Source organism: Hypanus sabinus, chromosome 7 (assembly GCF_030144855.1).
Source record: "Hypanus sabinus isolate sHypSab1 chromosome 7, sHypSab1.hap1, whole genome shotgun sequence".
In the NCBI taxonomy this organism is placed as follows: domain Eukaryota; kingdom Metazoa; phylum Chordata; class Chondrichthyes; order Myliobatiformes; family Dasyatidae; genus Hypanus; species Hypanus sabinus.
In genome coordinates, this window is record NC_082712.1 from 36,646,566 (window position 1) to 36,664,261 (window position 17,696).

General features: G+C 38.5%; 1 protein-coding gene across 2 annotated transcripts in view; it reads left to right on the forward strand.

Annotated features, from left to right (window-relative positions):
- Positions 1-17,286, forward strand: part of wdr41 (WD repeat domain 41) — a 55,132-nt gene extending 37,846 nt beyond the window's left edge. The window contains exons 7-14 of one of the 2 annotated variants that reach the window (XM_059974493.1): positions 4,377-4,488; positions 6,294-6,356; positions 6,595-6,702; positions 11,816-12,006; positions 12,449-12,570; positions 13,244-13,326; positions 14,822-14,952; positions 16,814-17,286. In XM_059974493.1, coding sequence (XP_059830476.1) covers positions 4,377-4,488; positions 6,294-6,356; positions 6,595-6,702; positions 11,816-12,006; positions 12,449-12,570; positions 13,244-13,326; positions 14,822-14,952; positions 16,814-16,951 — 948 coding nt within the window. In that variant the 3' untranslated portion in view covers positions 16,952-17,286. The remainder of the gene's footprint in view (positions 1-4,376; positions 4,489-6,293; positions 6,357-6,594; positions 6,703-11,815; positions 12,007-12,448; positions 12,571-13,243; positions 13,327-14,821; positions 14,953-16,813) is intronic. The other variant, XM_059974494.1, reaches the window with a different exon arrangement.
- The last annotated feature ends 410 nt before the right edge of the window (positions 17,287-17,696 follow it).

Sequence of the window (17,696 nt, forward strand, 5' to 3'; positions counted from 1 at the left end):
ATGAGAGGAGACTTGATCGGAGGGTTTAGGACGATAAGAGGCATAGATAGCATGGATAGACAACATCTTTTTCGCAGGGTGGCAGTGGCTAATGTGAGAGGATGTACTTTTAAGGTGTTTGGGAGAAAGTATACAAGGGGATGATAGAGGTAGTTTTTTATACAGGACGTTGTAGGTGCATGGAACACATCACCATGGGTGGTAGTAGAGACAGATACAGTATAGCCATTAAAAGAGACTCTTAAATAGGCACATGATGAAAGAAAACTTTTCACACCAGGCACTTCCCTCGACCAGACATTATTTCAGTGAATTAAGGATGCTTTGACTCACAGCTTGGAGAAAAATACCCTAGCAGGGAAGAGGGTGGAACAACAATGGCAAGTATTTCTGGGAATAATGCAGAAGGTGCAGGATCGGTTCATTCCAAAGAGGAAGAAAGATCCTAAGGGGAGTAAGGGACGGCTGTGGCTGACGAGGGAAGTAAAGGGCAGTATAAAAATAAAAGAGAAGTATAACATAGCAAAGATGAGTGGGAAACTGGAGGACTGAGAAGCTTTTTAAAGAGCAACAGAAGATAACAAAAAAGGCAATACGCGAAGAAAAAATGAGGTACGAAGGTAAACTAGCCAAGAATATAAAGGAGGATAGTAAAAGCTTCTTTAGGTATGTGAATAGCGAAAAAATAGTTAAGACCAAAATTGGGCCATTGAGGACAGAAACGGGTGAATTTATTATGGGGAATAAGGAAATGGCAGACGAGTTCAACAGGTACTTTGGATCTGTCTTCACTAGGGAAGACACAAACAATCTCCCAGATGTAATAGTGGCCAAAGGAACGAGGGTAAAGGATGAACTGAAGGAAATTTATATTAGGCAAGAAATGGTGTTGGATAGACTGTTGAGTCTGAAGGCTGTTAAGTCCCTGGGACCTGATGGTCTGCATCCCAGGGTACTTAAAGAGGTGGCTCTAGAAATCGTGGATGCATTGGTAATCATTTTCCAATGTTCTATAGATTCAGGAACAGTTCCTGCTGATTGGAGGGTGGCTAATGTTGTCCCACTTTTCAAGAAAGGAGGGAGAGAGAAAACAGGGAATTGTAGGAAATTGTAGAATTGTGGGAAAGATGCTGGAGTCAATTATAAAAGAGGAAATTACGACACATTTGGATAGCAGTAGAAGGATCAGTCCAAGTCAGCATGGATTTACGAAGGGAAAATCATGCTTGACTAATCTTCTGAAGTTTTTTGAGGATGTAACTATGAAAATGGACAAGGGAGAGCCAGTGGATGTAGTGTACCTGGACTTCCAGAAAGCTTTTGATAAAGTCCCACATAGGAGATTAGTGAGCAAAATTAGGGCACATGGTATTGGGGGCAGAGTACTGACATGGATTGAAAATTGGCTGGCTGACAGGAAACAAAGAGTAGTGATTAACGGGTCCCTTTCGGAATGGCAGGCTGTGACCAGTGGGGTACCACAAGGTTCTATGCTGGGACCGCAGCTGTTTACGATATACATTAATGATTTAGATGAAGGGATTAAAAGTAACATTAGCAAATTTGCTGATGACACAAAGCTGGGTGGCAGTGTGAAATGTCAGAAGGATGTTATGAGAATGCAGGGTGACTTGGACGGGTTGAGCGAGTGGGCAAATGTATGGCAGATGCAGTTTAATGTGGATAAATGTGAGGTTATCCACTTTGGTGGCAAGAACAGGAAGACAGATTACTATCTAAATGGAGTGAAGTTAGGAAAAGGGGAAGTACAACGAGATCTAGGTGTTCTTGTACATGAAATGAAAGCAAGCATGCAGGTACAGCAGGTGAAGAAAGCTAATGGCATGCTGGCCTTTATAACAAGAGGAATTGAGTATAGGAGTAAAGAGGTCCTTCTGCAGCTGGTGAGACCCCACCTGGAGTATTGTGTGCAGTTTTGGTCTCCAAATTTGAGGAAGGACATTCTTCCTGTTGAGGGAGTGCAGCGTAGGTTCACAAGGTTAATTCCCAGAATGGCGGGACTGTCATATGTTGAAAGATTGGAGCGACTGGGCTCGTATACACTGGAATTTAGAAGGATGAGAGGGAATCTGATTGAAACATATAAGATTATTAAGGGATTGGACACGCAGGAGGCAGGAAGCATGTTCCCCCTGATGGGTGAGTCCAGAACTAGAGGCCACAGTTTAAGAATAAGGGGTAGGCCATTTAGAACAGAGATGCGGAAAAACTTTTTCACCCAGAGAGTGGTGGATATGTGGAATGCTCTGCCCCAGAAGGCAGTGGAGGCCAAGTCTCTGGATGCATTCAAGACAGAGTTAGATAGAGCTCTTATAGATAGTGGGGTCAAGGGATATGGGAAGAAGGCAGGAACGGGGTACTAATTGTGTATGATCAGCCATGATCACAGTGAATGGCAGTGCTGGCTAGAAGGGCCGAATGGCCTACTCCTGCACCTACTGTCTATTGTAAAACAGCACCTGGGCATAATAATCAACATCTTCTATGGAATTGCTCCCCACTAGATCACACTCCCCTCTGCTGTTAAAGGTATTACACAAGACCTGGGAAAGACTACCTCACTTATATTGGCGAAGACAGACATCGATCTTTGATGTTCCAGCACAGTTTGTTTGATTGAGGAAAAGGGTATTTGTAGATGAAGACCTTGGACCCAGTCTCTTGTGGTCTAGCAGGCAGCAATGATCTCTGTTGTCCTCTATGCCATTGTGACTGAACTACCTATAGAAGATAAATCAGCTCTCTGGAAAGTTACTGTCAATGTTGTCTCTGCAATATCATCCAAATTCTTTGGAAGGATAAAGGAATCAATATCTATATCCTCCCCCAAATCCAAATTATACTCATTTGTCTCTGCTGGGTAAGCCACTTTGAGCAGACAATGTTCATATGTCCAACAAAAAACTCCAAGAAAAGACCCTTTTTCCAAGTTCTGTCTACCTAGTAAAATACTCAACAATGTTACTCAAAGCTTCCTTAAAGAAGTACAATGCCCCTTTGCCCTTTGGAACTCCCTTGTCCATGACCACTCATTGTGTTGTCCATGTATGGACTCTTGACAACTTAAATGATCCTTTTCACATAAATCTTGCTTAAACTTTTTCCCCTTACCTTAAACCTTTACCCTTTGACTTTTTCACTTTAGTGTGGTGGGTGACACAGGAAATTAAAATGGGAGGACCTGAAGTGCATCAGAAGGGGGGAGAGAGAAAGAGAAAAAGAAAGGGAACACAAGGTAATTTTGAAGCTGCCTTAAGTTAACTATTGGGTTGTAGACTACCCAGGCAGGAAATAAAGTGATGTTCCAGTTTGTATCATTTAGGCCATAAAGAAGGCAGAAGTTGGGCTGGTCATTATGGAATAGGAAGGAAAGATGAAATTGCATGCATCTGGGAGCTTGGTTGGCCATTGCGAACAGTGCAGGTACACTGCAAACAGCTGCCTAGTCTGCACTTAGTTTCACTGATGTAGAGGAAGCCTTATTGAGGGCACCAAATGCAATAGACAGGTTTGGAGAAGATGCATGTGAATGCTAAGTCCCTGAATGCAGGCAAGTTAGTATAAGAACAAATGTTTCACACCCTGCAGTTGCAATGGAAAGTGCCGGGGTGATGGAGGGGTAGATGGGGAGACACAGGTGGAGCATGGAGTCATGGAAAAAATTGTCCTTGTAGAAGGCAGTATGTGACAGGTAGAGAAAGGGGTGGCTAGTGGTGGAAATGACAATGGATGATATGCCAAGTGCAGAGGCTACTAAGGTGAAATGTGAGGACCAGCATTTGGAGGGAGTTGGGATGAGAGCGGAAGTCCAATAAATAAAAGAGAGGGCACCATCAACTTCAGTAGAAGGGTTGCCACATTTCCTGAAAAAGAGAGCTTTTTAGATGATCTGGAATAGAAAGCCTCATCTTGTGCAAATATGGTGGAGACCGATAAACTAGGAGAAAGGGATGGCATCCTTGCAAGAGACAGGGTTGTAACAGCTGTGGTCTAGATAGTTCAGGGAGTTGGTGGGTTTATTGAAATATGGAGATGGAGGGATCCAGAAAAGGAAGAGAGCTAGTGGAAATGATTAAAGTGAATTTTGAGAGCAGGTTCAAAGTTAGTAGCGAAGGCAATGTTGCACAAGCTCAGTATGCTTCTATTTTAAACTATTAGTTACACATATTCTAAGAGTAACTTCTATTTTAATGAGTATCTTGTTCATTACATGTCAACTATTTGCACACTGCTCTACCCCCACATGTAATTTTACACATCAATATATCTGTCTGGGGATTTGTGTATTTAGTGGATCCTTGCATGATGAGCCAAAATATTAATTTTATATGCAAATTGTTTTGTTTTTTTTGCAGTGCTTGATGGTTCTCGAAAGGCTTGAGGTATGGGTGTCTGGAGCTGATAGAATATGTGTTTGGACGTATAACGCAGAATTACTCTGTAAAACAGCTTGTTTTAAAGATGCAGGTTTGCTCTTCAAAATATTCCATTTGTTACAATTCTTAATTTATAATTGTCTTCCTTTACAAGGTGATTTTTTAAATAAACTTGTTTAGCAGAATCAATACGATAAAATATTTAATATGACAAAAATAAAACTTAATTTGAGGATAGTGAAATATATTTGAATTTTGAGCAAATTACTGCTGTTCATGAACTTTATTTCCTTAGCATACTATAATTGGAATTTTTTGTTTGTTTTATTTAGACCAGGCCCTGATTTTAATGTTCTTTCTCTGGTGCTTGAAGGATAGGTTTATTTTCTACTATCGTATGGTTGTAATGCCTGCAACCAAACACCTGCAATTCAAAGGGATAAATAGACTGAAAGGAGAAAGAAACGATCTTGGCTAATGGGTCTTGTGAATGGCAGAGACAGGATTTGTGGAGGTGGAGCAGAAGAAGACAGAGTTGATGCAGGATTCAGCATTTTAGGGCAAAACTTGCAGCAGGGGCACCATATAATGAGACGAGTTAAAAACTCGGAATTTTGCTGTGGATAAATAATAAAAAACTGCTTCCAGTTGCTCAGTGGAGATGAGGTGCTGAGGATTCTCACCTGCAGAACCTAGCGGATAAGAATTTATTTTTGAACTGAGGGCCAGTGATTCAAGGATAGATAACACTTGAGGTAGAATCTAGGATATTATTTAAAGGGATCGAATTAGGTCTTGAAAATGAAGAATATAAAATAATCTGGAAGCAAGCTATTACAGTTGACAGTTTTAAGTGCTCTTACTGACACCAGACATTCCCTGCTGTTATTCCGATCACTCTGAAAACTTTTCTTCACTGTTTCCAGGTAGAAGTAGCTTTAAAATACTACTGCTGATTTGAGTCTAATACACTGACCTGTGAAAACTGTACACAAATTAGCCCATTACCCGTAGTTCAAAATCTTCATTTGGATCAGATTACTCAATAAACCATAGTTTAATTTTGACCTTAGCTCCCAGTTCAAATTGTTGGTTCTATTCTAGATAATGTCATTGAGGCATTGCCTACAATGCCACCTCAAAAGGAAAAGTGGAAGAGAGAATACTAAAAGTTGCACTATTATTTTATATTACTGGAAAAATCGACCTTGTACAATTCAATAGTATAAATAGTGGGTTAGAGTTATACTTTTGCTATAAGAAAATTAGGGTGTTATCATCAATGAGTTGTTGCGTTTTATCTCTAGTTTCTCTGCTGCAAATTCTCTACATTAACTTTCCTACTTTGTTTTGCCTGCTTGTGACTGATAAGCTGCTTGAACAATTTCCGTAACTGGTGTGGGTCCAAGATTAGTAAGAATATTCAGCCACAGAGAGTTCTCTCATTATGAGCTATATTCAGTAAGGTCTACAGAAATTATAGAAATACCGCAACCAGGATTAGCACTCTTAGTTTTGTTTGTATTTTTCCTGTACTTAGCCTGTTAGGCCTATTTACTCTATTACTTCTAATTTTAATTATTATCTTTGTCTCATTATGTAATATTGTGATTACTACCACAATCTAGTTGGTCTGTTAGCCTTAACATTTCTTACCTGCTCAAGCTTACCGGGAATATTGTCTCTTGCTTGCCTTGTTGGGCTTTTTGTTGTGATTTCTATCGCAATCTAGTTGGTCTATCAGGCTTAACATTCCTTACCTGCTCTAGCTTATTCCTGATTATGAGGAATATTATCACTTGTCTTGTTGGGATTCTTGCATAAGAAGTTAAGGGTAGTATATTTGCCATCTGGCATGTTACATTTAACTATTAAGTTCTGTTTTGCTTTTTACAGATGTAAGTTTAATGATTGAACTCTCAAAAAACAACATTGTTGCAGCTATCAGGAAGGAACTAGGTATGCCTTTTTACTGAAGTTGTATGTGCACATTCATTTTAATCAGGAATTAATGAGAGAATTAACAATGAAAACAATCTGTTAGCCATATTTTATGACATTGTAATTTAAAAGCTATCCAAGCTAATTCAAAATTTGTTCCCCATACAAATATCAATTAGATTTTACTGCGTGCATTAAAAAAGAAAGCTTGTTCAGATTATTTAATATATTATTGTACTTTGCTATGTTCTTTAAGTTATCTTCAAGCTGGTAACATCATCAGAATCTCACACTTGGGAAATTACTGAGATGCGAAGACTATCAAACCATGAAGATGACATTAGAGCTCTAATCACTATAAATGGTAAATTTATTTTATTATTTTATTTGGCATTATCAGGATTAATTTTACCAATGATTCTTTTCTCAGCTGGAAATGAATATAAATTTGATGCAAAGCAGTGCCCCATTTGAGCTTGGGTGAGGGAGAAAGTTTAAAGCAGTGTTGCAAGGCCAGTTTTTTTTTTATACATAGTGATATGTGCCTGGAATGTGCTGCTAGGGAAGGTGGTAGAAGCAGATAAAACAGCAGTGTTTAAGTGGTGTTTTGACAGACAGCATAGAGAGGTATAGACCATGGGATTAGTTTGGCATCATGGCGGACACAAACATGGTGGACTGTTCTATGCTCTATGTTGTCAGACCTCATATAGTCCAAAGGATGAGTGCATATATTTAAAGGAATCAATGTTAAGGTAAATTCTAAACTGAGGAGAAAGGGGAGGGAACAGTTCTGTGGGATTGTGATGGTGGTGCGGAGGGGTATAGGATAAGAGGAAGGAACAATCAGAATATGTGGAATGTAATGTTGAAGCTGCTAGAAGCTATTGCATAACAAATATATTTGTACTCAGTTCTTGAAATGTAAAGTTTCAAGTTCAAATTTAATTGTCATTCCATCAGACCATAGATATAGGAGCAGAGGTAGGCCATTAGGCCCATCAAGTCTGCTCTGCCATTCAAGCATGAGCTGATCCAATTCTTCCAGTCATGCCCACTCCCCTGCCTTCTCCCCATACCCTTTGATGCACTGGCTAATAAAGAACCTATCTATCTCAGCCTTAAATACACCCAGTGTCTTGACTTCCACAGCTGTTCGTAGCAACAAATTCCACAGATTTACCACCCTCTGACTAAAGTAATTTCTCCACATCTCTGTTCTAAATGGACGTCCTTCAATCCTGAAGTCATGCCCTCTTGTCCTAGACTCCCCTACTAAGGGAAATAACTTTGCTATATCTGATCTGTTCAGGCCTTTTAACATACAGAATGTTTCTTTGAGATCCCCCATCATTCTCCTGAACTCCAGGGAATACAGCCCAAGAGCTGCCAGACATTCCTCATATGGTAACCCTTTCATTCCTGGAATCATTCTTGTGAATCTTCCCTGAACCCTCTCCAATGTCGGTATATCCTTTCTAAAATAAGGAGCTCAAAACTGCACACGGTACTCCAAGTGTGGTCTCATGAGTGCCTTATAGAACCTCAACATCGCATTCCTGCTCTTATATTCTATACCTCCAAGAAATGAATGCCAACATTGCATTTGCCTTCTTCACCACTGACTCAATCTGGAAGTTAAACTTTAGGGTATCCTGCAAAGGGACTCCCAAGTCCCTTTGCACCTCTGCATTTTGTTTTTTCTCCCCATCTAAATAATAGTCTGTCCATTGATTTCTTCCACCAAAGTGCATGACCATACACTTTCCAACATTGTATTTCATTTGCCACTTCTTTGCCCATTCCCCTAAACTATCTAAGTCTCTCTGCAGGCTCTCTGTTTCCTCAACAGAACCATACACGATTATCCATGAATACAGCCAAATGAAGCAGCATTACTCCAGGGCCAAAGGGCAAAACACAGTACCAACTGTCACACACAGCATAAGGCACATATAAGATAGCAAGCACATGTAGATATCAGTAAAATACGGTGATACAAAAAAATAGTCCAAGACTGGGTCCATGAATTTTGCAGAAATCAGCAGTCAACCACAATACAGCTGCCAAACAAACACTGGAGAGCAGCACCAACTTCAGCTAGGACACCGCGCCACACCACCTCTGGTGGAGTGCACCGACTTCGATATCTCCCTCCTTCAAGGCTGTGAACAGGTGATATCACGGCTTGAGGTCTAGTCCTTGCTATGACCAAGACCACGCAGCTCCCCCTCCCCCTACAGCACCACTCAGCCCTTGTCACCCACCCCTGCCAGCTGCCAATAAATTAGTGAATCGGACTTGCAACATTCCACGTTAACAATATTCAACAGGGTTACGCGATCACAAGCAACATAGACGATCACTCCCTGTTAGACTGCACACCTCATTTGTACTCCAACTTCTTCAACTCTTCGCTGATGTAGGCAGCAGTATGATCCACACCAAGTCCAGATCCTTCACTTTCTCTGCCAATGAGCAACTCGCTGATGGGGTAGACCTGCAGTACTTTAAGTTCCTAATGTCCAGTAAGGTCTTGCAGTCATACTTTTAAAAAGGACAATACCACCTTTGGCTCACACCATAGAAACCACCACAATCGAATGTGCTGCCATCTTATTGGAAGGCTGGATGTTGTAACCATTTGTGGGGCTTAACACTTTAAAATCCTAAATTTACTCGGAATAGGATTTTTCTTTTTGTTGTTCTTGGGATGCTCTAAAGCGATTGCTGAGAGGTGTCACTAATTCTGTTTTGTTACCTAAATTTATAAACCAAAATCTATCTCAAGATACACAGGGCAACCTTGTTTACCCAAATGATTGTTAAACCTATTTTTCTGTGAATTGATGTGCATAGCAAAGCTTTCTGTGTTAAGTTATGTGATATGTGAGAAAGCAACATTCTGTATGGTGTAAGCATGCCAGGAAAGAGTTATGTTGGTGCTTGGAATAGCAAACAATAAAGTTGAAAGAGGTCGTAAAAGACAATTTTGTCACAACTCAGGTCAGGTCAGGGCAGGGTCATTTGGTACTTTTGAGTTAGAAGTTTGTGGATTAGATTCCTGCTCTAAAGATGTATGTGCAGACTTTTCTGACATGACAGTGCCATATTGAGTGTTGAATTGTATGAAGTGTCACCTTTTGTCTTAAAAAATCTGCTGTAATCCTCTACACAATCATCTTTTGATTGACAATGCTTTCACCATCCAAGTAAAAATCTATAATATTTTAAACTTTTCAAATAAAGGTTAATTAACCTTATTTGGTCCATTACTGTGAATGTATGCCTACCTTTTAAATTTGAGCTTCTGACAAATTGTACATATTTTCCCTTTTAAAATATGCATCTACAAGATTAAAGTTGTGCAGATGACTTTGAATGCTTAATCAAATGAGCTGACCTTGCTGAGTTGCAGCTTCTCAATTCATAATTAGAATTAGCTTTATTATCACTGACATATGTCATGAAATTTATTGCTTTTTGGCAGCAGTACACTATAATACATAGTTACTGTAAGTTACAAAAATAAATAGTGCAAAAGGTGACTAATGTGGTTAATGATCATGGGCTATTCTGAAATCTGATGGCGAAGAGAAGGAAGCTGCTCCTGAAACACTGGGAGTTGATCTTCAGGCTCCTGTACGTCCCCCCGATGGTAGTAATGTGAAGAAGCCAAGTCCTGGACGTGAGGGTCTTTAATGATGGATGACTCCTTCTTGAGGCACTGACTCATGAAGATGGCCTCAATGATGGAAAGCGTTGTAGCTGTGATGCAACTGGCCATCTAAAACTCTCTGCAGCCTTTTGTGATCCTGTGCATTCAAGTCTCCAAATCGGGCTGTGATGCAACCAGTCAAAATGCTCTCCACTGTATGACTGTAGAAATTTGCAAGTCTTTAGTACCATACCAAATCTCCTTAAACTCCTAATGAAGTAGTGCTGTTGGCACGCCTTCTTCATGATTGCATCAATGTTTTGGGCACAGGATAGATTCTAAGATGTTGGTGCTCAGGAGCTTGAAGCTGCTCACTGCTGACCTCTCAAAGAGGACTGGTGTGTATTCTCTTTACTTTTGTTTCTTTGCTGACATTTAGTGCAAAATTGTTATCTAAAACCATTCAACCAGTCAATCTATCTTATTCCTGTACACCTTCTCATTGTTATCTGAGATTCTGCAAACAACAGTAGAGTTCATACCAATTTTCTAGAAGGCATTTGAGCTGTGCTTAGCCACACAGTCTTGAGTTTAGAGAAAATAGAGCTCATGTTTGATGTGCACCCGAGGTGCTGTTATGGATTCACACTGACCCAATAAAGAAGTCGAAGATCCAGTTGCAGAGGGAGGAGCAGAGGCCAAGGTTTGGAAGCTTTTTGATGGTGTTGCACACTGAGCTGTATTCAATAAACAGTAGCTTGATTTTTGTATTGCTGTAGTCTTAGTGCTCCAAAACTAAGTGGATAGCCAGTGAGATTGTGTCCACTGTAGACCAGTAGGCAGATCGCAGTAGATTCAGGTATTTGCTCAGGCATGAGTTAGTCCTAACCATGACCAGTCATACTTCAATAAAGTAGGTCTGAGTACTACCAGGCGATAGTCATTTAAGTAGCTCTTTGCTATGATTGCTGCCCTTTTGAAGCAAGGGGAACCTCAGATCCTACCAGTTAATGAGAGTTTAAAGATGTACTTGAACACTTCATCCAGATATGCATTTAGTTATTGTATATAATATTTTATATAACCTATTATAGTTAGGGAAATTATTAGTATTTTAAATATACATTATAATTCTTCCCATTTTGAACATCTGTTGAGGAAAGAATATGAGTACCAACATCATTCTTCATATCTCTGACAGATGAAAAGTGCCTTAATCTCTTTTGGCTTTCCTCCAGAAATTGACAAAGTAGGATCAAAGTAGAAAGGGAGAGAAAGATGGAGCAGTTCTTTGTTCTCAAGGAAAAATTAGATCATTTAAGTATTTTGAATATCCTCCCAGTAGAAATCCACGAGCTTTGCAGTAAGAATTGGAATCTGACAAATAGGACTTAATTTTTACACGTGTTGTTACTGTTACCTGTATGATCGTTATCTCTTAACACTTTGATGTTATTTACTTGTTTTGAAAGATGATTTTAGTGCTCAAATACTTTTTATTACAAGCTGACCATGTTATTAGTGAGACTGGATTTTATTAAATAATAATAATTTGATGTAATCTAGAGAAACATTTCAGATTTCATAGAAATGATTAAAAAAAAAATTAAATCTCAATAAGAAATTCCGCCAAATTTCTCGATTGTTGCTGATGTCTCTTGTACATCATCATTAATTAAAAAAAAAGGCAAGTTTTTTATTTTAGCAGCTTGCTTTAAGTGAAATTATGTATATTGCTTTCATCAGATACTTTGCTGCCAAACTATTTTGTATACTAGTTTCACTTGGATCTTGGTGCATTTTATGTTTGCGTGAATAGATGATACTTTTGCAACTGGCTCCCATGTGGGTGAATTAATAATTTGGGATGCGCTGGACTGGACAGTTAAAGCATTTGAATCTCAGTTCTGGAATGCTGCACCACAATATGACAAACCAGCTGAGATAAAGATATCACAGACTCCAAACCAGACTGAAACATGCATTCATCATCTGACTTCAGATAGAGAGGTAAAGCTTAAAAAAAGATGGCACTTCTTTCAAGACCTATATCTATATACTTAATATTCAGAAAATATTTTAAAAATTATACAGTTCTTATTTTATTGTTCTGAATGGAACACAAAAGTTTAATGGCAAGATCAATGAATATAGCATGTACTTGCCTAGCTTTGGTTTGTAATTATTTGAAGTTGGCTTTTCTCCTCTCTTTTTGTTAAAATTACATAAATAATGATAACATGAGAACTCCTTAACTTTCTTCCTCCCACCCCCCCGTGGTTTTTATGTGATTGATCGCATGCATGCTACGAAACAACTCATCAGATCACCAGCTTGTTAAATTCCTCCATGTAGAGACTCCATGCTTTTTATTTAAAAAAAGGCTTTGTTATTAAACTAAATAATGTTTGTGGTGTTTTAAACTTTAAATTCTTGTATTTCTTATCTGTAGAATATTTTTGCTGCGGTTGGGACAGGAATTTATGTGTATAATCTTCAGACGAGAACTGTGATTGCCTACCAACAAGTGGCACATGATTCCCGAGTGCTGCATATTGCAAAGTTGCCAAATAAGTATGCAAGTTCGAAATCTAAACCATCTATTATAGATAAAGCAGCAGGCTTGCAGCATGGGAACATTGTAATAATTTTAAATGAATGTGCACTGCTAATTTAGAAGTGATTACTAACTTGAATTTATCTTGTAAGTTCAGAAAATATTTTAAGTTGAAAGTTGAGAGATTTTGTCCTACTTTCAAGAACAAAATTTTTTAAAAAGTTTTTATTTTATAAAAGTGAACAATGCATATGTCTCTGATATTTTATTTATTTTATTTGGAGATGTAGCGCTGAATAGACCTTTCCAGCCCTTTGAACCACACTACCCAGTAGTCCCTGACAACCTTAAGCCTAATCTAATCACGGGACAATTTACTATGACCAATTAATTTAGCCGATATGTCTTGGATTGTGGGAGGAAACTGGAGGACCTGAAGAAAACCCACATATTCTACGAGGAGACATACAGAGACTCTTATGGAGGATGCCAGGATTGAACTCTGAATTCTGATGCCCTGAGCTGTAATAGTGTCACACTAACTGCTACGCTTTGGTGGTGCCCTAATGCATTTGAACATGTATTTTTATTTACCTGTAAAGACAGTTTTAAATTGGATTTTATTGTCAGGTCACAACAGATGGCTGACATACACTCTGAAAATAATTTCTGAATTTCAATGTTTTACAGCCAGTTGATCTCCTGCTCTGTTGATGGCAGTGTTCGTCTTTGGGTATTGCAGGAACTTCCTCCAGCAGAACCTGCTACATCAGGTTGGTGTAACTTAACGTTATATACATTAGTAGATACAACTTAATTCTCTAGATATAACCTTTGCCAGCAGTAAGGATCGCAATGTCTGCTTAGAAACACTTAAAAATTAGTCAGCTTAAGTAGGCATGTAACCCTGCTGAGCTGCTTTTGTTTCCTTGCATGGGTACTTGGTGTGCAAGTGCCTGCTAAAAAATTATAACTTTCTTTTCAACTTAACATGATGATAGAAGGAGCAATTCTCCTGTGCTGCAAGCAACACTTTTTCCTCTCCTGTTCTGCTACACTGCCTGAATGTAGCGAAGTCTAATTGGTGAGCTGCTTCAGTTGCCTCTAGTTGTGTTTAGATCAATGAACATAGCATGTACTTGCCTAGATTTGGTGTATAAATATTTCTCCTCCCCTTTTGTTCAAATTACGTAAATAATGATAACATGAGAACTTCTTGCCTTTCTTAGCAAATATAGGGACAACATTGCACTGCTTCATAGGCAGCATGGTAGTGTAGAGGCTAGTGTAACACTTTACAGCATTAGCAATTGGAATTCTTTTCCTACCACTGTCTGTAAGGAGTTTGTACGTCCTACCTGTGACCATGTGACTTTCCTCCAGGTGCTCCTGTTTCCTCCCGTGTTCCAGAGGTGTACAGGTTAGTAAGCTGTGGGCGTGCTATGTTGGTTCCAGAAGCATGGTGACACTTGTGGGCTGCTTCCAGCACATCCTCAGACTGTACTGGTCATTGATGTAAGCAGCACATTTTACTGTATGTTTCAATATACAGGTGACAAATAAAGCTAATCAGGCTACACTGTGCACACAAATGACAGTAAACTCCCATTGGTGAAACCATTTAAATTTGTGGAAGCTCAACTTGCCATAATTGTAGGATTGCAGATGTCTCTGAGAATTATAAGACTGGAGGACATTAAAGCAAAAGGAATAGTCTGGATTGGTACCAGTAAGCAATATTAGATAGGACTTCTGACTGGGTGGCTCAAGATGTTTGCAACTCATGTAGCATAGCCTTGTAATTCACTGCTGTGTTGTTGATTGTGGGTATATATCTTGAGTCTCTTTCACACGTTATCTATTTAATTATCTCTTGGTATTTATGGTTGTGGCAAGACTAGAAGCTGCTGTTTTCCTAAGCAGTCCTATATCGTATTTTCAGAATGGAGTAAAACTCTGCTGAGTTAGCATTGTGTTTAAGTAAATGGAATCTACTCTGTTATGATATTTTAATTCCATTTTGTGCAATACTTTATATTTTGAACTGTGTCACCTGAGAATTTCAGGGTCAATTTTGTATCAAAGAAGTCAAATTTCCAAATGCATTAATTTTTAATAGATGCATTAGGTCACTTTTCAGTTATATTTTATTTCTGGCAAAATGTCTTAGAGAGTCATCTAAATGTTTGCAGAACTGGTTTTCATTTGTGATCCCTTAATTAATTTGGTTGTAACAATATAATGAGGTTGATGCCTGTTTGATTTTAGGGATTTTTAGTATGTGGGGAATTGGGAGGCCAAACAAGCAGCAAAACCAATCAAAACGCAAGTTGGAGTGTTCTGTGTTGAAGATTTTGGAGATAACTGGTGATTTGATCGGTCATTCAGGTGCAGTGCAAGTGAGTATTTGTGTAGTGTGGACACTTCTTTACTCTACTGCTAACTATTGTCCATAACATCTTATAAAATGTTTCAGTTTATTTATGAACTAACAAAGGTTAGGCTGGAAGGGAGAAGAGAAAAGAACTGGAACAGGTAATTTCTTAATTCTGCCATTCAGTGAGATTAAAGCAGATTTCTGATCTAGTTTCAAAGACCAAAGAGCAGATTGTGGACTTCAGAATGGGTAAGACGAGAAGTGGAGAGAGTGAGCAGTTTCAAGTTAATAGTGTCAGGGATCTAACCTGGTCCCAACATATCAATGCAGCTATAAAAAGAAGGCAAGACAGTGGCTATAGTTCATTAAGAGTTTGAGGAGATTTTGTTTGTCACCTATATATACTCAGCAACTTCTACAGATGTACCACGGAGAGCATTCTGACAGGCTGCATTACTGTCTGGTATGGGGTGGGGAGGGGTGGGATGCTACTACACAGGATTGAAAGAAACTACAGAAAGTTGCAAAGTTAGTCATCTCCATCTTGGGTGCTAGTCTATGTAGTATCTTCAAGCCATAAGATAAAGGAGCAGATATTTGCCCATCAAGTCTGCTCTGCCATTTCATCATGGCTGATCCATTTTTTCTCTTAGCCCCAATTTCCTGCCTTCCCCCAGTATCCCTTCATACCCTGACCAATCAAGAATCTATCAGCCTCTGCTGTAAATATACATAAAGATTTGGCCTCCACAGCTGCCTGTGGCAACAAATTCCACAGACTCACCATTCTCTAGCTAAAGAAATTCCTTCTCACCTCTGTTCTAAAAAGATGCCCCTCTATTCTGAGGCTGTGCCCTCTGGTCTTAGACACTCCCACCATTGGAAACATCTTCCCCACATCCACTGTATCACAGCCTTTCACCATTCAATAGGTTTCAATTAGATCACCCCTCATTCTTCTGAATTGTAGTGAATACAGGCCCAAAACATCTTCAAGGAGCGGTGCCTCAGAAAGGTGGCATCTATTATTAAGAACCCCCATAATCCAGGGCATGCCTTCTTCTCACTGTTACTGTCAGGAAGGAGGTACAGAAGCCAGAAGGCACAAACTCAGCAATTCAGAAACAGCTTCTTCTACCATCCAATTTCTAAGTTGACATTGAACCCATGAACACTACCTCACTTTTTTGTTTTTATATTAATTGTTTTTGCACTACTTTTAATTAAACTAGTTAATATACATATCTACTTATTATAATGAATTACTGATTTAGTTATATTTTTCTTTATATTATTATGTATTGCATTGTATTGCTGTTGCAAAGTTAACAAATTTCAGATACATGCTGGTGATATTAAACCTGATTCTGTTTCTTTGCACAATATACCTTTGCAACTTTTGTGGAGCAGTAAATCATTTTGCCACTGATTTCAGTAGTTAACTCTGCATATGTTGCAATCAGAAGTTGATCATTTCAGTGTGTTGGCAATTGATACAGCTTCATTACAACAAAATCTAGGCCATATTTTCAGTAATTCTGAAAGTATATTCCAACTTGAAATCAGTGTTTATACTAAGGATTGCAGATGCACTTGGCTCTATTATGACAAGGCTTTAATTGCTTTAATCAGTTGAATCAGTTTATTTCTCTATTTGCAGATCATTGTCTTTTGTACATTGGCTGTTTGTCAGTATTTGTGTGTATGCTTTTGTTAATTCTATTGTATTTCTTTGTTCTATTGCGAATGCCTGCATGAAAACAAATCTTATTACAGTATACAATGACAAATACATACTTTGATAATACATTTACTTTGACTTTGAACTTGCTGCAAATAGAATTAATGGCTTCTTGAATTATTCCTGTTTTGTTAATTTCCAGATGTTCCTCTATTCTAAAGAGCATGGATTAGTAACATGTTCAACAGATCACCTCATCATCTTATGGAAGAATGGACAGAGGGAATCCCAGTTACAGAGTAAGGCATTATTCCAAAAATTAGAACAAGATAATGTGTAATCTTCAACTCAAAAGACGTGGAAGGTATTTTTCTGTGGATTCACAATATTGTGGATAGTGTCAAGATACTAAGGTTGCCTTTGTTACTAGTTCTGGATTTATATTGATGTTGAAAATAGTCTTCTGAACAACCAATATTTGCTTATCTGATTTGTAAATATTAAAATATGAAGATGTAGATTTAAAAGATCTGTGACAAGAAGGCATAAGGCTTTTTTATATTTTTTGTATAATTTAAAACATTTGGAAAAATATCTTGTGACTGCCATCCACCCGACCACCATCACTGTTGCTCTTTCATGCTGTATCTCAATAAATAAATTAACAAACAAAAACATCCAGGGAGTGGCAGTTCTGTGGGAGAGGTCAAAGGACAATGGTCAGACTGGTTCAAGCTGATAGGAAGGTGACAGCATTACAACAGTGCTGTGCAGAAGAGAATCTCTCACGCATAACACAAACCTTGAAGTGGATGGGCTACAGCAGCAGAAGACTATGAACCTACCTTCAGTGGCCACTTTATTCATCAAACAATAGTTTAGAGTGAAGATATGAAGACAGCTTGAGGTGAGAGCAGATCCAATTCATTTAGAAGCTAATTATTTAATTTGCTATTTTTATTGATAAAATTACCATAAGCATTCAAATTCTAAGGATAAAATATGCTTTATATAAAAATCAAACATCCAGTTAAGTATACAGTGCAAGAATATATTACAAAATATTATGTTGTGAATATTAACTA